The sequence below is a fragment of the Anolis sagrei genome, chromosome 7 (assembly GCF_037176765.1).
Source record: "Anolis sagrei isolate rAnoSag1 chromosome 7, rAnoSag1.mat, whole genome shotgun sequence".
Lineage (NCBI taxonomy): Eukaryota > Metazoa > Chordata > Lepidosauria > Squamata > Dactyloidae > Anolis > Anolis sagrei.
In genome coordinates, this window is record NC_090027.1 from 20,077,723 (window position 1) to 20,102,380 (window position 24,658).

Below are 24,658 nucleotides of genomic sequence, written 5' to 3' on the forward strand. Positions count from 1 at the left end.
TCGACAATACTTTGAATATGTTGTCATGGATTTTAACTGTGAATTTCGTAATACTGATTCTATTTAATCTTGCTTTAATGTCTGCAAATCTGCACATTAAAGCAGAATTAAATATAATCAATATTAAGAAATTCAAAGTTAAATAATAATAATAATAATAATAATAATAATAATAATTGCTATCTCTAATAAGTGATTTTGTTTTCTTTTCGCCTTTTGCAAACGCCTTCCGCCCCCGCAGGGAAAAGGAAGTCCCATTGCAACCCAATCTCTGCGATCATTTCCTTTTGTTCACAAATAGCTTGCTGCATTTAAGAGATTGTCATCTTATTCTCACCAAAAAATTATCCTCATTTGCTTGGGGTAGTATTACTCCTTGCGAGGAGGCGGGCCTGGGCTGCATGGATCTGCATTGCATTGCATTGCAAAATGTCCCAACTTTGTAAAGGACGTTTGGGGTAACATTCTCCCCTGCAAGGTGGGCCTGGGCTGCATTGGTTTCCACTGCATTGCATAATGCGCCAACTTTGCAAAGGGCTTTTGGGGGGAATATTCCTCACTGCGAGGCGGGCCTGGTCTGCCTGGGTCCACATTGCATTGCAAAGCACCCCAACTTTGCAAAGGTGGGCCTGATTTGCATGAGTTTCCTGCCTGGGCCTACATTGCATTGCAAAGCACCCCAACATTTCAGAGGGCTTTTGGGGCTAATTTTCCTGCCTTCCCCCCTGCAGTGCGGTCCCAGAGTGTGATGGCGCTAGAGGCAAAGGGCCCTGTGGCCCCGGGGCCCCTGAAGGCTGGCTGGCTGAAGAAGCAGCGCTCCATCGTCCGGAACTGGCAGCAGCGCTACTTCGTCCTCCAAGGGCAGCGCCTCTACTACTTCAAGGACGAGGATGACCTCAAGCCCCAGGTAGGGGTAGGGACGATAGAGTTACAAGCTGGGTAGATGCGGGGAATGCCGTGGATGTAGCGTACCTGGATTTCAGTAAGGCCTTCAACGAGGTCCCCCATGACCTTCTGGCAAGGAAACTAGTCCAATGTGGGCTAGGCAAAACTACGGTGAGGTGGATCTGTAATTGGTTAAATGGACAAACCCAAAGGGTGTTTCTCCCCAATGCTTCCTCTTCATCCTGGAAAGCAGTGACGAGCAGAGTGCCATCAGCAGGGTTCTGTCCTGTTCAACCCGGTCCTGTTCAACATCTTTATTAATGACTTAGATGAAGGGTTAAAGGCATGATTATCAAGTTTGCAGATGACACCAAATTGGGAGGGAGAGCCAATACTCCAGAGGAGAGGAGCAGGATTCAAAACGATCTTGACAGATTAGAGAGATGGGCCAAAGCTAACAAAATGAAGTTCAACAGGGACAAATGCAAGATACTCTACTTTGGCAGGAAAAACGAAATGCAAAGATACAGAATTGGGGACAATGCCTGGCTCGAGAGCAGTACGTGTGAAAAAGATCTTGGAGTCCTCGTGGACAACAAGTTAAACATGAGCCAACAATGTGATGTGGCGGCAAAAAAAGCCAATGGGATTTTGGCCTTCATCAATAGGAGCATAGTGTCTAGATCTAAGGAAGTAATGCTACCCCTCTATTCCACTTTGGTTAGACCACACCTGGAATATTGTGTCCAATTTTGGGCACCACAATTTAAGAGAGATATTGACAAGCTGGAATGTGTCCAGAGGAGGGCGACTAAAATGATCAAGGGTCTGGAGAACAAGTCCTATGAGGAGCGGCTTAAGGAGCTGGGCATGTTTAGCCTGAAGAAGAGAAGGCTGAGAGGAGATATGATAGCCATGTATAAATATGTGAGAGGAAGCCACAGGGAGGAGGGAGCAAGCTTGTTTTCTGCTTCCTTGGAGACTAGGACACGGAACAATGGCTTCAAACTACAAGAGAGGAGATTCCATCTGAACATAAGGAAGAACTTCCTGACTGTGAGAGCCATTCAGCAGTGGAACTCTCTGCCCCGGATTGTGGTGGAGGCTCCTTCTTTGGAAGCTTTTAAACAGAGGCTGGATGGCCCTCTGTCAGGGGTGATTTGAATGCAATATCCCTGCTTCTTGGCAGAATGGGGTTGGACTGGATGGCCCATGAGGTCTCTTCCAACTCTTTGATTCTATGATTCTATGTAGGACCCCAGAGCTAGTGTCCACACAGGAGAGATAACCCAGTTTCAAACCACTCCCAACTGCCACAGTCCCAAGCTATGTTGGCATCATAAGAGACAGCCTTCTCGGCTAAAGAGGGAAGCGATAGACTTATAGACCTAGATATAGATATTGATATTGATATTTATAGACCTATAGCTATTGATAGACATATAGATATAGACCAGTGTTTCTCAACCTTCCTAATGCCGCGACCCCTTAATACAGTTCCTCATGTTGTGGTGACCCCCAACCATAACATTCTTTTGCTACTTCATAACTGTAATTTTGCTCCTGTTATGAAACATAATTTGAGAGCTGTAGTTGTTGGGATTTATGGTTCACCTACAATCAAAGAGTATTCTGAACTCCACCAACGATGGAATTGAACCAAACGTGGCACACAGAATGCCCATGACCAACAGAAAACACTGGAAGGGTTTGGTGGGCATTGACCTTGAGTTTGGGAGTTGTAGTTCACCTACAGAGAGCACTATGGACTCAAACAATGATGGATCTGGACCAAACTTGGCACGAATACTCAGTATGATAACATGAACACTGGTGGAGTGTGGGGAAAATAGGCCTTGACATTTGGGAGTTGTAGTTGTTGGGATTTATAGTTCACCTACAATCAAAAAGCATTCTGAACCCCACCAATGATAGAATTGGGCCAAACCTCCCACACAGAACCCCCATGACCAACAGAAAATACTGTGTTTTCTGATGGTCTTTGGTGACCCCTCTGGCACCTCCTGGCGACCCCTCCAGGGGTCCCGACCCCCAGGTTGAGAAACACTGATATAGACAGTTATTGACATTAATACACATAGAGATAGACATAGATATAGATATAGAGAGATAATTGATATTTATATAAGTAGACATAGAGATAGACATAGAGTTATAAACAGATATTGATAGACATTGACATATAAAGATGATATAGATATAGACTGATATTGATATAGACAAAGACATCAATATTGACATAGATATAGAGACAGATAGATGTGTTTGTCTATATCAATATCAGTCTATATCTATATCATCTTTATAGATGTGTTTGTGTATAATGTATGTATGTGTGTATATATATGTCTGTGTATCTCTTATGTGTGTGTGTGTGGATATATATGTGTATGCGGATCACAGGTATATGCTGTATGGCTGTCTAAAACCCAAGCAGGGTCAATCTACACTATCAAATTAAAGCAGTTTGGCACCAGTCTGATCTGCCACAACTCCCAGGGTTCCGTATGCATGGAGATCGAGTGGGATCAAACTGCATTCATTCCATGGCATGGATGTGCCCCTTCTCCCCAATTAAAAACAATTTGCAATGGGCTGTTCCAATGTTGAGCTTGCACTGGCTGAATCAGTGGTGGTTTCCCCCACATTTTGCAAACGGCTTGTGGGTCATTGGTGTACTGTCCCACGCATGGTGTCGGCAGCACTGCAAGTCGTGTCGGGTTGCATGGATTTGGCCTGTGCTTCTGCTTTTTTTCCTCTCCTAAATGGTTCTTTTCGCCTGGTCATGCGCCTCTGATGCAATGTTCGGTGATAAGATTTTTTCATCTGTTTGGTAGCTCCTTTGGAGTCAAAAGCTATATCAGTATCAATATCTATGTCTATATTTAAGTCTGTCTATCTATATAATAATAATAATAATAATAATAATAATAATAATACTTTATTTGTACCCCGCTACCATCTCCCCAAGGGACTCTGTGCGGCTTACATGAGGCCAAGCCCAAATACAACAATACAAACAGTAATAACAACAATACAAGCAATTAAAAATAAAACATGGGCAATACAATAATGCAACGTTAACTATAAGACCACATGATTAAAAACTATGGGAAGGCCAAATGTAAAAATTAAAATTGAAAGTAATGCTGGAACATGGGTGAAAAAGTGATGGGGTATTTGTGGAAAATATACAAGCAAACCTAAAAATGTAAAGTGCATTGGAGGACAAAGTGCTATGGGATCATTATTCGGGGAAGGCACACTGGAACAGCCACATCTTCAAGCTCCTCCTAAAGACTGCCAGAGTTGGGGCCTGCCTGATGTCCTTAGGAAGTGAGTTCCAGAGTCGGGGGGCCACCACCGAAAAGGCCCTCTCTCTCTCGTCCCCACCAATTGCTCCTGCAATGTAGGTGGGATCGCAAGCAGGGCCTCTCCAGATGAACAGAGAGATCATGTGGGTTCGTATACAGAGATGCGGTCACGCAGGTAGGCGGGTCCCAAACCATTCAGGGCTTTGTAGGTAAGAACCTGCACCTAGAATATCAATATCTATAACCGTATCTGTCTATATCTATAGGTCTATGTATCTATATGTCTATTATCTATCTATCAGCTTTCTATCCATCATCTCCGATCTCTCTACCTGTATCCATCCACCCACCCACCTTACTTCTATCTTTCTCTATCTATCCACCATCTATTTATCTGCCTGTGTGTCTCTATCTATATCTATCTATCTATCCATTCATCCATCCATCATACCTGCCTACCATCCATTATCTCGCTGTCTCTAGCTATGCTGTCTGTCTGTCTGTCTGTCTCTATCCATCTATCTATCTATCTATCTATCTATCTATCTATCTATCTATCCATCCATCCATCTATCACCCATATCTATCCACCCATCAAGCCATATCTATCTGTCTGTCTATCTGCCTCTATTCGTCTGTCTGTCTCTATCCATCATCTATCCATCCATCCATCCATCCATCTATTACCCATATTTATCCACCCATCAAGCCATATCTGCCTGCCTGCCTGCCTGCCTGCCTGCCTGCCTGCCTCTATCTATCTATCTATCTATCTATCTATCTATCTATCCAACAAACCAACCAACTATCCATCCATATTCCCTATCTATCTGTCATCCATCATCTGTCTATCTCTCTACCTGTATCCATCCATCCATCCATCCACCCACCTCCATCATCTGTCTATCTCTCTACCTGTATCCATCCATCCACCCACCCACCCACCTATCTTTATCTATTCACCATCTATTTATCTGCCTGTGTGTATCTATCTATATCCATCCATCCATCCATCATACCTGTCTACCATCTCGCTGTCTCTAGCTATGCTATCTATCCATCCATCCATCCATCCATCCCCCATATCTATCCACCCATCAAGCTATATCTATCTGTCTGTCTGCCTCTATCTGTCTGTCTGTCTCTATCCATCCATCCATCATCTATCTATCTATCTATCTATCTATCTATCTATCTATCTATCTATCTATCCATCCTCTATCTATATCCTCTATCTATAACATCTATCTTCTATCTCTATCTCTCTATCATCTATCTATCTATCTATCTATCTATCTATCTATCTATCTATCTCACTATCTATATCAGGTATGGGCAAACTCTGGCCCAACCGGCTGTTAGGAATTGTGGGAGTCCAAAACACCTGGAGGGAGGCCTGAACCTGGCCCAGGCCTGATCTATATCAATATATCTTTCTGTCTAACTCTCTCTGTCAGTGTCTGTCTATCTATCTATCTATCATCTATCATCTATCTATCTATCTTTCTCCCCCCCCCCCCCCTCTGCCAATCTATCTATCTGTCTCCTTCTCATCTCCTCTTTTCTCTATAACTGTTTTAGTGCTATAGTTCATCGGTAAGGCAGTTTGAAAAACATATGGAAATCGGAAGTTTTGTAAGTCAGAAGCCATATCTGACACGTTTGTGTGGCCCACACCAAATATTTTAGAGTTTTAGTTTTAGTTTTGTAAATCTCGGAAGGCCCCCAAAGTTAGTTTCATATTCAGTGCAAGGAAGCAAAGCTGAAAGCAAAGCCAAAAATCAGTCTGTCTGTCTGTCTGTCTGTCTGTCTATCTATCTATCTATCTATCTATCTATCTATCTCTTCATCCATCTATGTATCCATCTATCTATCTATCTATCTATCTATCTATCTATCTATCTATCTATCTATCTATGTATCCATCTACTGGGACCTGAAGGTAGGCCTCTCTTAGGTCCATTACTCAATCATCTATCGATCTACTTTCACTCTACTTATCTATCTATCGATCTGTTCATCTCTCCTACTCTTCATTCATCTGTCAATCTATCTATGTATCTCTTCATCGATAGATCTATTTATCTATTAGGCATGTGAAAATAATCAGAAGAGTCGGAAATAGTAAGAAAATCAGAAGTTTTGTAAGTGGGAAGCCATATCCGACACGTTTGCATGGCCTGTTATTGTTCATTCATTCAGTTGTCTCCGACTCTTCGTGACCTCATGGACCAGCCCACGCCAGAGCTCCCTGTCGGCCGTCACCACCCCCAGCTCCTTCAAGGTCACTCCAGTCACTTCAAGGATGCCATGGCCTACATTCAATACTTTAGAATCAAAACTGACCCCATTTTTTCCGTTTTAGTTTTGTAAATCTTGGAAGGGACTCAGTGCGGCTTACATGAGGTCAAGCCCACAGTACATCAGTAAATAAAAGCAGTAACAAAAACAATCAATACAAAACAATTAATATAAATCACATAAACAAAATATAAACAATAAACAATAACGGTTAGAGTTCCAATACATGGTTATATTGTAAACGGTTCTGGCCCAGACTACCTGTCCGAACGTATCTCCTGCCATGAACCATCATGAAGTTTAAGATCTTCAGGAGACGCCCTGCTCTCAATCCCACCACTATCACAAACACGGTTGATGGGGACGAGAGACAGGGCCTTCTCAGCAGTGGCCCCCCGCCTATGGAATGCCCTCCCTAGAGAGATCAGATTGGCCACCTCCCTCTTGTCTTTTAGAAAGAAAATCAAGACCTGGTTATTATTATTATTATTATTAACTTTATTTGTACCCCGCTAACATCTCCGGTGGCGCAGTGGGTTAAAGCACTGAGCTGCTGAGCTTGTTGATCGAAAGGTCGCAGGTTCGATTCCGGGGAGCGGCGTGAGCTTCCGCTGTCAGCCCTAGCTTCTGTCAACCTAGCAGTTCGAAAACATGCAAATGTGAGTAGATGAATAGGTACCGCTCCGGCAGGAAGGTAACGGCGCTCCATGCAGTCATGCCAGCCACATGACCTTGGAGGTGTCTATGGACAACGCTGGCTCTTCGGCTTAGAAATGGAGATGAGCACCACACCCCAGAGTCAGACATGACTGGACTTAACGTCAGGGGACTACCTTTACCTTTACCTAACATCTCCCGAAGGACTCGATGCGGCTTACAAAGGCCAAGGCCTCAATAAAAACAGCAGCACAACAATACACACAGCATTATAAAGCAAATCAAAAACGTTAAGTAATAACAGTAAACAGTACAAACAATACACCATAACACAGTAAAACTAGGGCCTGGCTGAATGCAATGGGTACAGATTAAAAAGTGCTGAGTGTGACAGGTAAAATGTAGGATTTTAGGGTAAGTGCAATGTGCAGAATCTTAAATCTCTGATAAAGTGCATCCGGGACATATTGCTGGAGTTCCTATATGGTAAATCAATAAATACACAAATAAACTTGGGATCTTTTCTTGTTTTGCTGCCTTAGGGCCTGGTGCAACTTCAGGGCAGCAGCATCCAAGAAGTGGCCCCTGCCTCCGACGAAGCCGGGAAATTCATCTTTGAAATCATCCCAGGTTTGTTGCAATGGGTGGCATGGAAATCCCAGCATTTATGGCTGGATAGTGGTGTTTCTGGTCATTCCAGTGGACTCTTGGGATCTGTAGTTTCCCCAAAGGTCTTGGGAAGCTATAACTCCCAGCATCCCATAGCATTGAGCCATGGAACATTCAAGTGGCGTCAAACTGCATTAATTCTGCAATCTGGTGGACAAAAGAGCTCCAAGTTGCTGTTGTTATTATTATTATCATCCGTGCCCAACTTTATCTCTTCCAAAGGAGACTCAGTTCTATTTCTATTATTATTATTATTATTATTATTATTATTATTATTATTATTTGAAACACAACAAGATGAGTCCACAGCAGACACTCTGCTGGCTGTTGTATTGGATCACACGTCAGACACTTCCCAAGTGTCTATGACTGTGTGATGTATTGGCGAATAAGGCGTGCAGAGGTAATGTGGCCTTTTGCAGCTGGCAGATGGTAATTTTGTCAGCAACGATTGTGTTTAAGTGCAGGCCAAGGTCTTTAGGCACTGCACCCAGTGTGCCGATCACCACTGGGACCACCTTTACTGGCTTCGGCAAGAGTCTTTGCAGTTCGATCTTTAAATCCTTATATCGTGTCAGCTTTTCCTGTTGATTCTCCGCAATCCTGCTGTCACCTCGGATTGCAATATCTATGACCCATACTTTGTTTTTTAACACGATTGTGAGGTCAGGAGTGTTGTGCTCCAGAACTCTGTCAGTCTGAATCCAGAAGTCCCAGAGGAGTTTGGCGTGTTCGTTCTCTGAAACTTTTTCCAGCTTGTGATCCCACCAGTTCTTTGTTACAGGCAGATGGTATTTGTGGCACAAGTTCCAATGAATCACCTGAGCAATGGTGTTATGCCTCTGCTTGTAGTTTGTCTGCGCAATCTTCTTGCAGCAGCTGAGGATGTGATCTGTTGTTTCATCTGCTTCCTTGCAGAGTCTACATTTGGGATCTGTTGTCGACTTTTCAATTCTGGCTTTGATGGCATTGGTTCAAATGCCTTGTTCTTGGGCTGCCAGAATTATTATTGTTGTTGTTGTTGTTGTTGTTGTTGTTGTTGTTGTTGTTGTTGTTGTTATTATTATTATTATTATTATTATTATGCATATATACTATACTAGGTGTCCCCTGCCACGCGTTGCTGTGGGCCAGTCTGATGATCTGGAAAAGAAAATAATTAGAAAGTGTTGGTTTCTAATATATGTAATTTCTTTCTGCTTGTGGGTAACCAGTATTTCTTGCTGTTTCTTTGTCAGTGTTGATGTAGATATTGTCTGGTTTGCCCACCCTGGATCATGCAACATATCATTGTCCTTCTTCAGGGGTCCCTTTCAAATCTAGGATATTATATCTGTGTATGTGTGAATCATATTTACCTATATCTATGGCTGGATGGCTCTTTGTCAGGAGGGATTTGATTATATTTTCTTGCTCTGGTGAAGGGAGTTGGACTGGATGGCCTTGAGCATTTTCTGTTGGTCAAGGGGGTTCTGTGTGGGAAGTTTGGCCCAATTCTGTCATTGGTAGGGTTCAGAACACTCTTTGATTGTAGGTGAACTATACATCCCAGTAACTGCAACTCCCAAATGTCAAGGTCTATTTCCCTCAAACTCCATCTGTGTTCATATTTGGCTATATTGAGTGCTTGTGCCAAGTTTGGTCCAGATTCTTCATTGTTTGAGTCCACAGTGCTCTCTGGATGTAGGTGAACTACAACTCCCAAACTCAAGGTCAATGCTCACCAAACCCTTCTAGTGTTTTCTGTTGGTCATGGGAGTCCTGTATGGCCCAGTTGGTTCAATTCGATCATGCTATTTGATTGTTGTTGTTGTTCATTCGTTCAGTCGTCTCCGACTCTTCGTGACCTCATATTTGATTGTAGGTAAGCTATAAATCCCAGCAACTACAATTCCCTATCTATCTATCTATCTATCTATCTGTCTATATCTATGCCTGGATGGCTCTTTGTCAGGAGGACTTTGATTACGTTTTCTTGCCCTGATGAAGGGAGTTGGATTTTCTGTTGGTCATGGGGGTTCTGTGTGGGAAGTTTGCCTCGATTCTGTCGTTCGTGGGGTTTAGAATGCTCTTTAATTGTAGGTGAACTGTGAATCCCAGTTACTACAATTCCCAAATGTCAAGGTCTATTTCCCTCAAACTCCATCTGTGTTCATATTTGGTTGTATTAAGTGCTTGTGCCAAGTTTGGTCCAGATCCATCATTGTTTGAGTCCACAGTGTTCTCTGGATGGAGGTGAACTACAACTCTCAAACTCAAGGTCAATGCCCACCAAACCCTTCTAGTATTTTCTGTTGGTTCTGTGTGACAAGTTTGGTTCAATTCCATCACTGATGGAGTTCAGAACGCTCTTTGATTGTAGGTGAACTATAAATCCCAGCAACTACAACTCCCAAATGACAAAATCGTAATTTTTTTTGGTAATTTTTATTAGTTCTTTTTGAAATATACAGTGAAAGAGGGGGAACAAAATTCCAGATAGAAAGGGTGGGAAAAATTTGAGCCGGTTTGTGTGGTGGGAAAAGAGTGTTTTTTTGAGTGATGGTCACTCCTTGTGTTGTGAAATGTTTTGTTGCCAAATTTGGTGTGATTTCGTTCATTGGTTCTTTTGTTTTGAAGGAAGTCATTATGCACAGAGCATTTATATGTATGTATGTATGTATGTATGTATGTATGTATGCATTGAAATCAACATCTCTAGACTGCACATTATAAGTCTCAGGATGTGCACCCTTTGCATTAGCCTTGAATGGTCTCTTACACTATGTAAAATGATAGTTTTGCACCTTTTCTTCCTTTGCTTTCAGGGACTTCGGGGGACCAGACTCGGACCGGACCGGACTCCTGCGTTCTGATGGCCGGATCCCAATCCGACATGGACGAATGGGTCAAGCTCCTACGCCGGGCCGTTGGGTCTGCCTTAGGAGGTAAAGATGCCTGTTGCGCTACGTTCCTGGGTTATCAGTGTCCTTTCCTACTTGGGTCTATCATCAAAACATGGGAAAGGTTTGTTAAACTGCAAACACTTTGTTTTTGCGGGTGGGACATCGTACAACACGTGTTGCAATAGTTTTCCAATGAATATCTCATCATCGAGTCTCAATCTGTGGAGGTTTTTAAGCAGATGGCCACCCGTTGGGAAGACTTGGGTTGTGTCTTCCTCCAGTGCAGAAGAGGGTTGGACTGGATGACCCCTGGGTGCCCCTTCCAACTCTAAGATTCTATAATGAATGTATTAATGAAAGGCCAGTTTCATCAGCCACATTGCCCTGATGTCACAGGGACGCATGTGCCAGTTACTGGCAGGTGGCCCAGGCTTCCCACAGCCTTTATTTATGGAGCCTCCATTGAGATCTATCAGTTGCTCATTGTTGCTCTTTTAAATGGATTTATGGACTGAGAGGGAGCAGAATTACACCACAGATGTGGAGGCCAGAGCTTCAAGCCACAGAATGCATTACCTTTTGACATCCAAGACACGGAATATATTGCATTTTGACTTCCAAAACACAAAATATATTGCATTTTGACTACCAGGGCATGGAATATATTGCATTTTTACTTCTAAATCACAAAATATATTGTGTTTTGATGTCCAAGGCATGGAATATATTGCATTTTGACTTCCAAGGCATGGAATATATTGCATTTTGACTACCAGGGCATGGAATATATTGCATTTTGACTTCTAAATCACAGAATATATTGTGTTTTTATGTCCAAGGCATGGAATATATTGCATTTTGATTACCAGGGCATGGAATATATTGCATTTTTACTTCTAAATCACGGAATATATTGTGTTTTGATGTCCAAGGCATGGAATATATTGCATTTTGACTTCCAAGGCATGGAATATATTGCATTTTGACTTCCAAGGCATGGAATATATTGTATTTTGACTTCTAAATCACAGAATATATTGCATTTTGACTACCAGGGCATGGAATATATTGCATTTTTACTTCTAAATCACAGAATATATTGTGTTTTGATGTCCAAGGCATGGAATATATTGCATTTTGACTACCAGGGCATGGAATATATTGCATTTTTACTTCTAAATCACAAAATATATTGTGTTTTGATGTCCAAGGCATGGAATATATTGCATTTTGACTTCCAAGGCATGGGATATATTGCATTTTGACTTCCAAGGCATGGAATATATTGCATTTTGATGTCCAAAGCACAGAATATAATTCATTTTGACGTCCAAGGCATAGAATATATTGCATGTTTACTTCTAAAGCACAGAACACATTGCGTTTTGACGTCCAAGACATGGAATTTATTGCATTTTGACTTCCAAGGCATGGAATATATTGCAGTTTGACATCCAATGCATGGAATATATTGCAGTTTGATGTCCAAAGCACAAAATATATTGCATTTTGACTTCCGAAACATGGAATAGATTGGAGTTCTCAAGGAGCTACAAACTTTGCCTTCTTAAGAGCCCACCTGCATCATTTGCCATCATTTTGGAACCAAAATGTGCCTCTTTTTTGGGCATCAAGAAAGGAATGCTATGGAAAGAGCAGCTTTTGCATTGATTGCCTGAAAGGGAGACTTGCAGCAAGAAGGAGAGGAATGAAGCCGTTGATGGTGCGCATTGACGAGTTCATGGCGGTGGGTCTCGCAATGTTCTTCTGCTGGGAGTTTAGGAAGAAGAAGGCTTGGTTCCGACAGACAGGTATCCTTTTGCAGTCATTTTCTGGGAGAGAAAACAAGAAAGCGTTGCATAACCAGCACCGGAACAATGTGATCTTCCTCCTCCATCATTTTATTCCTCTAACCAAAAACTTGCAAATTCGGCTCCAAAGGAGTGGGATAATATCCCTCTTAAACTAGAACAAGTCATCATAAAGAAATTGCACAATCGGAAAATGTGATTAATTATATGTAACTAACTAGTTGTAACGGATTGCCTCCAGGCTGGAATTTAAATATTGCTGCCTTAGATTATGGCCAATATGAGAAGCTATATACTATCTTTCCATCATCCCTATTGAGCTATCTGCCTGCCTGCCTGCCTGCCTGCCTGCCTATCTATCTATCTATCTATCTATCTATCTATCTATCTATCTATGTGTTTTGTGATATGGCCTAAGGGATAAGCAATAAAATATACTCATACCTATCTTGCCTGCCTGTCTGTCTCTAGCCATCTGTATCTATCTATCTATCTATCTATCTATCTATCTATCTATCTATCTATCCATCCATGCATCCATCCATCATCCCTATCTATCTTCCATCTATCTTCTCTCTCTCTCTCTCTCTCCATCAATCCATCCATCTATTATCCCTATCTATCTATCTATCTATCTATCTATCTATCTCCATCCTTGCAGTGCATGCTGGAAATACTATATAAGGCCTTTATTTGGATATATTCTCATTGCTGTTGTTGTTGTTTTGGTCCTTTATCCCAGTGGTTCTGTCTTCTCTATCTATCCATCATCTATCTGTCTCTCTATCTATATCCATCCATTCATTATACCTGTCTATCATCTACTATCTCTCTGTCTCTACCCTTGCTATCTATCATCTATCTGTTGGTCTGTCGGTCTGTCTGTCTCTATCCATCATCTGTCTATCCATCTATCACCCATATCTACTCACCCATCAAGCTATATCTATCTGTCTGTCTGTCTGCCTTCCTCTACCTATCAATCCAATCATCCATCCATATTCCCTATCTATCTGTCATCCATCATCTGTCTATCTAACTACCTGTATCCACCCACCCACCCACCTTACTTCTACCTTTCTCTATCTATCCACAATCTATTTATCTGCCTGTGTATCTCTATCTATATCTAACCATGCATCCATCCAACCTGTCTACCATCCACTATCTCGCTGTCTCTAGCTATGCTATCTGTCTGTCTATCTATCTATCTATCTATCTATCTATCTATCTATCCATGATCCATCTATCCATCCATCCATCTGTCACTCATATCTATCCACCCATCAAACCATATCTATCTGTATGCCTGCCTCTTATCTATCTGTCTGTCTGTCTGTCTCTATCCATCATCTATCTATCTATCCACCCATTCATCCATCCATCTATCACCCATATTTATCCACCCATCAAGTCATATCCCTCTGTCTGTCTGTCTCTATCCATCTATCTATCTATCTATCTATCTATCTATCTATCTATCCATCCATCCATCCATCCGTCACCCATATTTATCTACCCATCAAGCCATATCCATCTGTCTGTCTGTCTCTATCCATCCATCTATTTATCTATCTATCTATCTATCTATCTATCTATCTATCTATCTATCCATCCATCCATCCATCCATCACCCATATTTATCTACCCATCAAGCCATGTCTATCTGTCTGTCTGTCTGCCTCTGTCTATCTGTCTGTCTCTATCCATCATCTATCCATCCATCTATCACCCATATTTATCCATCCATCAAGCCATATCTGTCTGTCTGCCTCTATCTATCTATCTATCTATCTATCTATCTATCCATCCAACCAACCAACCAACCATCCATATTCCCTATCTATCTGTCATCCATCATCTATCTCTCTACTTGTATCCGTCCATCCACCCACCTTACTTCTATCTTTCTCTATCTAGCCACCATCTATTTATCTGCCTGTGTGTCTCCATCTATATCTAGCCACATCTCCATCCTTGCAGCACACATTGGAAATACCATGCAAGGCCTTTATTTGGGTATCTTCTCATTGTTGTGCTTTGGGTCTTTTATTGCAGTGGTTTTTGGACAGCAGCTGGCGGAGACCATGGCCTACGAGCAGCGCTTTGGGCAGCACCTCGTCCCCATCTTGGTGGAGAAATGCGCAGAATTCATCAGAAACCACGGCCTCCACGAAGAAGGGATTTTCCGGCTTCCCGGACAAGATAACCTCGTCAAGCAGCTTCGGGATGCCTTCGATGCCGGGGAGAGGCCCTCCTTCGACCAGTAGGTGGCACCTTTCTCAAAGCTATCCATCCCTATAATCCAGTGGTTCCCAGCCTTTGGTCCTCCAGGTGTTTTGGACTCGAAGGCTTTCATGGCCAGAATCACTGGGTTGCTGTGAGTTTTCTGGACTGTGTGGTCAGTGTGTTCCAGCAGCATTCTCTCCTGACATTTCACCTGCATCTGTGCCTAATGGCTTCTGGAGAGGTTCTGTTGGCCGTGAGGCAAGTGGAGTGTCGATATAACTATGGAATAATGTCCAGGGTGGGAGAAACAACACTCACTCAAGTATGAGTGTTGCATTTGGCAAGCTTGAATAGCATGAGTAGTCATGAAGCTGCAAAGTCAATCAGTGATGGTATCTGCATAGAGGTGGCCTGTTTGTTGTTGCCTGGAGGCACCCTCATTATTACTACTACTAATAATAATATTATTATTTTTGTCGTGTCAGGAGCGACTTGAGAAACTGCAAGTCGCTTCTGGTGTGAGAGAATTGGCCGTCTGCAAGGACGTTGCCCAGGGGATGCCCAGATGATTTTGATGTTTTTATCATCCTTGTGGGAGGCTTCTCTCATGTCCCCGGATGGGGAGCTGGAGCTAATAGAGGGAGCTCATCCGCCTCTCCCCGGATTTGAACCTGCGACCTCTCGGTCTTCAGTCCTGCCGGCACAGGGGTTTAACCCACTGCGCCACCGGGGGCTCCATACTAATAATAATAATAATAATAATAATAATAATAATAATAATAACTATTCAATGTTTTTTTTGTCATGTCAGAAGCAACTTGAGAAACTGCAAGTTGCTTCTGGTGTGAGAGAATTGGCCGTCTGCAAGAACATTGCCCAGGGGATGCCCAGATGATTTTGATGTTTTAATCATCCTTGAGGAAGGCTTCTCTCATGTCCCCACATGAGGAGCTGGAGCTGATAGAGGGAGCTCATCCGCCTCTCCCCGGATTTGAACCTGCGACCTGTCCTTCAGTCCTGCCAGCACACGGGGTTTAACCCACTGTGCCACTGGGGGCTCCATACTACTACTACTACTACTAATAATAATAATAATAATAATAATAATAATAACAACAACAACTATTCAATGCTAATCAATGACAACATCCACACTTGATTTAAACAGATAAGGGTTATTTCTCCCACTCTGGACATTATTCCACAGGGATATATACACCTCACTTGCTTCACTGCCAACAGAACCTCTGAAGATGCCATTAGCCACAGATGCAGGTGAAACGTCAGGAGAGAATGCTACTAGAATACATAGATTCATAGAATAATAGAGTTGGAAGAGACCTCATGGGCCATCCAGTCCAACTCCCTGCCAAGAAGCAGGAATATTGCTTTCAAAGCACCCCTGACAGATGGCCATCCAGCCTCTGCTTAAAAGCTTCCACCACACTCTAGGGCAGAGAGTTCCACTGCTGAACGGCTCTCACAGTCAGGAAGTTCTTCCTAATGTTTAGATGGAATCTACTTTCTTGTAGTTTGAAGCCACATTGGCCATACAACTCAAAAAACACACAGAAACCCAATTCAAGCTAGTTTGTGGCAGCCACAAAAAGAACACAGTTTGTGGAGTGTCACAACTACTTTCAAAATAAGTACCGCACAATTAAATAAGAATAACACTTGCAAACCAGGAACAGAAAATGGTGTTAGCTAGTGCAATGCCCTTTTCCCTTTGGCAGAGATACGGATGTCCATACCGTGGCCTCTTTGCTCAAGCTCTACCTGCGAGAACTTCCGGAACCGGTCATCCCTCGTTCGCAATATGAAGACTTCCTTCTGTGCGGACAGCTTCTGGCGGCAAATGAGACCAAGGTAGTTCGTAGAATCCTAGAATAATAGAGTTGGAAGAGACCCCAAGGGCTATCCAATCCAACCCCTTCCTTTTAGCCTTTATGGAGCAAAAGGATTATTTGTTTGTTTGTTTATTTGTTTGTTTGTTTGTTTTAAGCATTTATATTCCACCCTTTTCACCTCGGAGGGGACTCAGGGCGGAGCACAACATACAAACAGCAAACATTCAATGCTGGGACATAAATAAATTATATGCATCCATAAAACATTAAAAATATTTTATCTCAACATTAAAATTGACCGTCTCGATCAAAGCCCCCCCAGCAGAGGGCCATCCAGCCTCAATAATGATGATGATATTGGAAGAGACCTCAAGGACCATTCAGTCCAACACCCTTCTACCTTCATGCACAAAAAGCACAATCGAAGCACTCCCAACAGATAGCCATCCAACCTCAATAATAATAATGATAGTGTTGGAAAGGACCCCACAAGGGCCATCTAGTCCAACTCCCTTCTAACTTCATGCGGGAAAAGCACAATCAAAGCACTTCTGACAGATGTCCATCCAACCTCAATAATAATAATAATAATAATAATAATAATAATAATAATAATAGAGTTGGAAGGGATCACAAGGGCTATCCAGTTCAACCCCTTTTTCCTTCATGCACGAAAAGCACAATCAAAGCACTCCCAATAGATGTCCATCCAACCTCAATAATAATAACGATAGAGTTGGAAAGGACCCCAAGGGCCATCTAGTCCAACCCCCTTTTAACTTCATGCGGGAGAAAAGCACAATCAAAGCACTTCTGACAGATGACCACCCAACCTCAATAATAATAATAATAATAATAATAATAATAATAATAATAATAGAGTTGGAAGGGATCACAAGGGCTATCCAGTTCAGCCCCTTCTGCCTTCATGCACGAAAAGCACAATCAAAGCACTCCCAATAGATGGCCATCCAACCTCAATAATAATAATGATAGCGTTGGAAAGGACCCCACAAGGGCTATCTAGCCCAACCCCCTTCTAACTTCATGCAGGAAAAGCACAATCAAAGCACTTCTGACAGATGATCACCCAACCTCAATAATAATAATAATAATAATAATAATAATAATAATAATAATAATAGAGTTGGATGGGACCCCAAGGACTATCCATTCAAACACCCTTCTGCCTTCATGCACGAAAAGCACAATTAAAGCACTCCCGACAGATGGCCATCCAACCTCAATAATATTAATGATAATGATAATAACAACAACAACAACAAAATAATATAGTTGGAAGAGACCCCTAGGTCAATACAGTCCAACCCTCTTCTGCCATCATGCAGGAGAATCACAACCAAAGCACTCCCGACAGATGGCCATCTAGCCTCAATTATATTGATGATGATGATGATGATGATGATAATATAGTTGGAAGGGACCCCAAGAGCTATGCAGTCCAAGCTCTTTCTGCCTTCATGCATGAAAAGCACAATCAAAGCACTCATGACAGATGGCCATCCAACTTCAATAATATTAATGATAATGATGGTAACAACAACAACAACAAAATAATATGGATGGAAGAGACTCCGAGGTGAATACAGTCCAACCTCCTTCTGCTTTAATGCACAAAAAACAAAATCAAAGCACTCCCGACAGATAGCCATCCAGTCTCAATAATAATGATATAGTTGGAAGGGACCCCAAGAGCCATCTAGTCCAACCCCCTTCTGCCATCATGCAGGAAAAGCACTACTAAAGCACCTCCAACAAATGCTGCATTCTATGCTGTCTCCTGTCTCCTTGTCGGTATATTGAAATAAAAACAGTGTTACCAAAACCTTCAAGTGAATATTGATGTTATAAACTCACCCTGAGAATCGGAAACCCACCTGCCTTGATGTCCTTCTAGGGCCGCCAATTGTTGTCGAAGCAGCTGGGTCTTTTGCCCCGAGACAATTACAACCTCCTCAGCTACATCTGCAGGTACGTTCCTCCCTTTCCCGTTTCCCCTTTTCCTTGGCAAATGCCCAGTATGATCCCCATATCCACTATGGCCATAGTGTCACCTTGGTGGACCTAGAAAATGCCTAAAGAAAATGCCTCTTTAACATTTCCAAGTCCTTCAGTGTGACTCTAAGGCAGGCATGGGCAAATTTGGGCCTTCCCTCCAGGTGTTTTGGACTTTAACTCCCACAGTTCCTAGCAACCAGCTGTTAGGAATTGTGGGAGCTGAAGTCCAAAACACCTGGAGGGAAGGCCCAAGTTTGCCCATGCCTGATCTAAGGTCAACTTCCAGCAAAAGTGTATCATACTATTGCACTAGAGGACTGAATAATGCCTAGTGAGGTCACCTAGGTCATCCACCACAACTCTTTCAGCAACTTCCAGCTTACCATAGAATTGTTCCAAAAGCCCCTTGAGAAAGCCCAGAGTAACCACCTTTCTAGCATTTCTAGGTTTTCTAGTGCAACGTCCAGTGGTATGCTTCCACCTCTCTTACATTTTCTAGGTCTTCCAGTGTAACTCTGTGGTCAACTTCCAGTGGTAAGCCTAGCATAGAATTGCACTGGAGAATTAAAAAATGCCTAGGGAGAACACCTTAGTAGCATTTCTAGATTCTCCAGTGCAGCTCTATGGTCAACTCCCAGTGGAAACTGACTATGAACTCTGTACCATAGAGTCGACACTAGAGGACCTAGAAAATGCCCAGAGAGAATAACTCTCGATCCTCCAGTATGACTCTACACTCAACTTCAATCAGAAGGATACCATGGAATTGCACTGGAGGACCTAGAAAAAGCGTAGAAAGAACACCCCTATAGCATTTCTAGTCCTCCATCATGATTCTATCATGTACCACTGCTGGCCATTGGCTATAGATATGCGCTGGAGGACCTAGAAATGCTAGAGAGGTGGGGGCATTACATCAAATTGCACTGGAGGACCTTGGAAATGCCTAGAGAGCTCATTAGCTCTTCTAGGTCCACCAGTGTCATTCTATGGCCAACTTCCAATGAAAGCATACCATGGAATTGCACTGGAGGACCTAGGAAATACCTAAAGAGCTCATTAGCATTTCTAGGTCATTCTATGTCCAACTTCCAATGAAAGCATACCATGGAATTGCACTGGAGGACCTGGGAAATGCCTAGAGAGCTCATTAGCTCTTCTAGGTCCACCAGTGTCATTCTATGGCCAACTTCCAATGAAAGCATACCATGGAATTGCACTGGAGGACCTAGGAAATACCTAAAGAGCTCATTAGCATTTCTAGGTCATTCTATGGCCAACTTCCAATGAAAGCATACCATGGAATTGCACTGGAGGACCTAGGAAATACCTAGAGAGCTAATTAGCACTTCTAGGTCATTCTATGGCCAATTTCCAATGGAAGCATACCATGGAATTGCACTGGAGGATTTAGGAAATGCCTGTAGAGCTCATTAGCACTTCTGGGTCCTCCAGTGTAATTCTGTGGCCAACTTCCTATGGAAACATACCATGGAATTGCACTGGAGGACCTAAGAAATACCTAAAGAGCTCATTAGCACTTCTAGGTCATTCTATGGCCAATTTCCAATGAAAGCATACCATGGAATTGCACTGGAGGATGTAGGAAATGCCTTAGAGCTCATTAGCATTTCTGGGTCCTCCAGTGTAATTCTGTGGCCAACTTCCAATGGAAGCACACCATAGAATTGCACTGGAGGACCTAGGAAATGTATAGAGAAGAACACCTCTGTAGCATTTCTAGGTCCTCCAGCGTGACTCAATGTCATATACCTGGCACACCTAACTTCTTCTAGACATTGAGTTCAAACTATAACTCTCGTTGAGCAGGTTCCTCCATGAAATCGATATATGCTCAGCGACCAACAAGATGAGTGTGGAGAACCTGGCCACAGTCTTCGGGGTCAACCTCATCCGGCCCAAGGTGGAGGACCCAGTGACCATCATGAAAGGTGCGGTGCATTCTTCAGTGGTAATTACTATCTTATTCTGGCTCTGTTGGCTCGTTTGGCTTTGTTGACATCACAGGCAACATAATAAGGGTTAAAATTTAAATTTTATTACAAATGAACCTTTGTTGGTTTCCTTAAATTGATATTCATGTTTTAATGCTAGCTATAATTTAATTTAATTTTAGGTTGTATGTTACAGTTTGGTCTTATATGTGCATCTATTTTGGCATATGTTGGTTTATTTTGGGATTTGGCTGGGTTGTTATTGTGTTTGTATTTATGGTTGTATCAGGCACTGAATATTTCCAATCCACTCTGAGTCCCCTTGGGGAGATAGGACAGAATAGAAATAAAGTTTTTATTATTATTATCATCACCATCTACACCAGGCACGGGCAATTCCTAACAGCCAGTACTACTACTACTACTATTAATAATAATATATAATATTTTAAATAATATAATAATATTATTATAAAAGAATATAACATAATAGTAATAAAACAGTAATAAAATAATAAGTAAAATATTCTATATTGTAATAAAATAATATAATAATATTCTTATAAAATGAAATAATAATATAAAACAATAACATAAATTAAATATTATTTATAATAATAATAATTATTATTATTATAAGTATTATTTTTTATTATTATTAAACTTTATTTGTACCCCGCTAGCATCTCCCGGAGGACTCTATGCGGCTTACAAAGGCCAAGGCCTCAACACACAACACAACAATACAAAACCCAAGGCAAATTAAAAACAATTAAAGCAATATAAACAACAAGCAATAAACAATACACCAAGACACAATAAAACTGGGCCGGGCCAGAGCAATGGGTACAAGAATTAAAAGTGCTGATGTGACAGGAGGTATGTAGGATTATAGGGCAAGTGCAGTGTGCAGTGTGCGGCAATCTTAATTCTAATAAAGTGCTTCTGGGACTTGGTATTGGAGATTTCCTATTCGGGGAAGGCACATCGGAACAGCCAGGTCTTCAAGTTCTTTCTGAAGACTGCCAGTGTAGGAGTCTGTCTAAGCTCTTTGGGGAGGGTGTTCCAGAGTCGGGGGGCCACCACAGAAAAGGCCCTGTCCCGTGTCCCCGCCAAACATGCCTGCAACACAGGCGGGATCATGAGCAGGGCCTCTCCAGATGACCGAAGGGAACGCGTGGGTTCGTAGACGGAGATGCGGTCACGCAGGTAGGATGGTCCCAAACCGTTCAGGGCTTTATAGATAAGCACCTGCACCTTAAATTGGGCTCAGAAAATAAACGGCAGGGGAAATAATAGTAGAGGAAGATGGTGGTGGTGATGAAAATGAAGAAGAAAATGATGATGAAGAATACAAAGAAGATGAAGAATACAAAGATGAAGAAGAAAATGAAGTAGAATAATGTGATGATGATGAAGAGGAAGATGTGGATGAGGAAAAGGAAGAAGATGATGATGCAGAGGAAGAAGATTAAAAAGAGGACAATTAAGAAGAAAATGAAGAATGTGAAGAAGGAAGAAGATGATGGTGCTGAAGTAGAGGATGAAGAAGAGGATGATGGTGAGGAAGAGGAAGATAGTGAGAAGATGATGATGATCATGAAGAGAAAGAAGATGAAGACCAAGATGAAGAAGTTATTAAATGTGACGTTGCTGCTGCCATTTGCCACCTTACCCTCCTCCTCTTAATCCAGCTGCCTTTTGCTCTCCTTTTTCCACAGGGACCCCCCAGATCCAGCGGGTCATGGCAGCCCTGATCCGTGGGCACGACCGCTTCTTCCCGCCTTCCAAGGACCAGAGGCCTCCTCCGCCACAACAAGCCAGCGACCCCAAGAAGAACCTGGTGCCTCGAAACGCCGTTGGGTGGGACGCCGTTCCCATGTCCACGGCACCAAGGAGCGAAACCCTTTGGGAAGTGGTGAGTGTTTCTGTACTGAATTATGACAAAAGCATGACCTCCACTTTTTCCCTGACTGTTGTTTTCTTTTGTGAGTGGGCATTAGAAAGTCAAGAGCAATCATGGGCCAACTTCGGCCTTCCCTCTAGGTGTTTTGGACTTCAACTCCCACAATTCCTAACAGCCAGTAGGCTGTTAAGAATTGTGGGAGTTAATATCCAAAACTTGTGGAGGTTTCAAGTTTGCCCCTGCCTGGTCAAGAGAAATTTAATTTGATACACAAAGGCACATTCACAAAGCCCGACTCACCTCTCAACAAAGGATTGCTCCAGGCACTGCCAGGCTATCAAATGCTAATCAAGGTGGTCAGTTGAAACATTCACACCTAGCTCCAGCAGACAAGAGTTCCTTGTCCCACCCTGGTCCTTCCACAGATATATAAACCAATTTTCCTAGTTCCAACAGACCTCACTACCTCTGAAGATGCTTGCCATAGTTGCAGGCGAAACGTCAGGAGAAATGCCTCTAGAACAGTGTTTCTCAACCTGGGGGTCAGGACCCCTGAGGGGGTCACGAGGGGGTGTCAGAGGGGTCGCCAAAGACCATCAGAAAACACAGTTTTTTTGTTTTGATCATGGGGGTTCTGTGTGGGAAGTTTGGCCCAATTTTATCATTGGTGGAGTTCAGAATGCTCTTTGATTAGAGACGAACTATAAATCCCAGGAATTACAACTCTCAAATGTCAAGTGTCTTTCCCCAAACTCCACTAGTGTTCACATTATTGAGCATTCATGCCAGTTTTGATCCAGATCCATCATTGTTTCAGTCCACAGTGTTCTTTGGATGTAGGTGAACTACAACTCCAAAACTCAAGGTCAATGGCCACCAAACCCTTCCAGTATTTTCTCTTGGTCATGGGAGCTCTGTGTGTCAAGTTTGGTTCAACTCTATCGTTTGCGGAGTTCAGAATGCTCTTTGATTTTAGGTGAACTATAAATCCCAGCAACTACAACTCCCAAATGACAAAATAACCCACCCATCCACCCACCTTCCTCCCAATATTCAAATTTGCGCATATCGGGTATTGTGTCAAATTTGGACCTGGGAATGAAAATACATTCTGCATATCGGATATTAACATTACGATTCATAACAGTAGCAAAATTACAGTTATGATGTAGCAACAAAAATAATTTTTATTGTTGGGGGTCACCACAACACGAGGAACTGTATTAAGGGGTCGCGGCATTAGGAAGGTTGAGAACCACTGCTCTAGGTGTTTTGGACTTCAACTCCCACAATTCCTAACAGCCAGTAGGCTGTTAAGAATTGTGGGAGTTGAAGTCCAAAACATGTGGAGGTTCCAAGTTTGCCCCTGCCTGGTCAAGAGGGATTTAATTTGATACACAAAGGCACATTCACAAAGCCCGACTACCAAAGTATTGTTATTGTTGTTGTTTTTTGTGAGTGGCCATTGGAAAGTCAAGAGGGATTTAATATGCAAACCTGACTGCCAAAGTATCATTAGCATCATTTTTTAAAAAAATTAAAACTATGTATATTTGTATTTGGGTCAATTGATGATGTCCAAAGGCAATGTCGGTGTTGTAGTCCAGTCGCCTATGTGACACCTTTTCACCCAAAATAAAGAGCTAGTTAGCCCAAATATAGCTATGCATACAGAAATCATCAACTGATTTTAAGTTTATTAAAGAAGAAAAGAGTATTCTGTAGAAAAAGCTAGTTCAATAGTACATTTCAGAGTACAGAATAGCAAAGTGTTTCCAAAGTATACAGAAAAGGCAAAAGTGAAAGTACATCCTAAATATAAGCTCCAAGGTAAAGGTAAAGGTAGTCCCCTGACATTAAGTCCAGTCATGTCTGACTCTGGGGTGTGCTGCTCATCTCCATTTCTAAGCCGAAGAGCCGGCGTTGTCCGTAGACACCTCCAAGGTCATGTGGCCAGCATGACTGCAGGGCCCCCCCGGTGGCGCAGTGGGTTAAAGCACTGAGCTGCTGAGCTTGTTGATCGAAAGGTCGCAGGTTCGATTCCGGGGAGCGGCGTGAGCTTCCGCTGTCAGCCCTAGCTTCTGCCAACCTAGCAGTTCGAAAACATGCAAATGTGAGTAGATCAATAGGTACCGCTCCGGCGGGAAGGTAACGGC

General features: G+C 42.4%; 1 protein-coding gene across 1 annotated transcript in view; it reads left to right on the forward strand.

The window, feature by feature from the left end:
• Positions 1–24,658, forward strand: part of ARHGAP25 (Rho GTPase activating protein 25) — a 34,573-nt gene that overhangs the window by 4,254 nt on the left and 5,661 nt on the right. The window contains exons 2-9 of the mRNA XM_060787610.2: positions 732–907; positions 7,721–7,808; positions 10,655–10,774; positions 14,602–14,809; positions 16,509–16,641; positions 18,541–18,614; positions 20,472–20,593; positions 22,318–22,514. Of these exons, the coding sequence (XP_060643593.2) occupies positions 732–907; positions 7,721–7,808; positions 10,655–10,774; positions 14,602–14,809; positions 16,509–16,641; positions 18,541–18,614; positions 20,472–20,593; positions 22,318–22,514 (1,118 nt within the window). The remainder of the gene's footprint in view (positions 1–731; positions 908–7,720; positions 7,809–10,654; positions 10,775–14,601; positions 14,810–16,508; positions 16,642–18,540; positions 18,615–20,471; positions 20,594–22,317; positions 22,515–24,658) is intronic.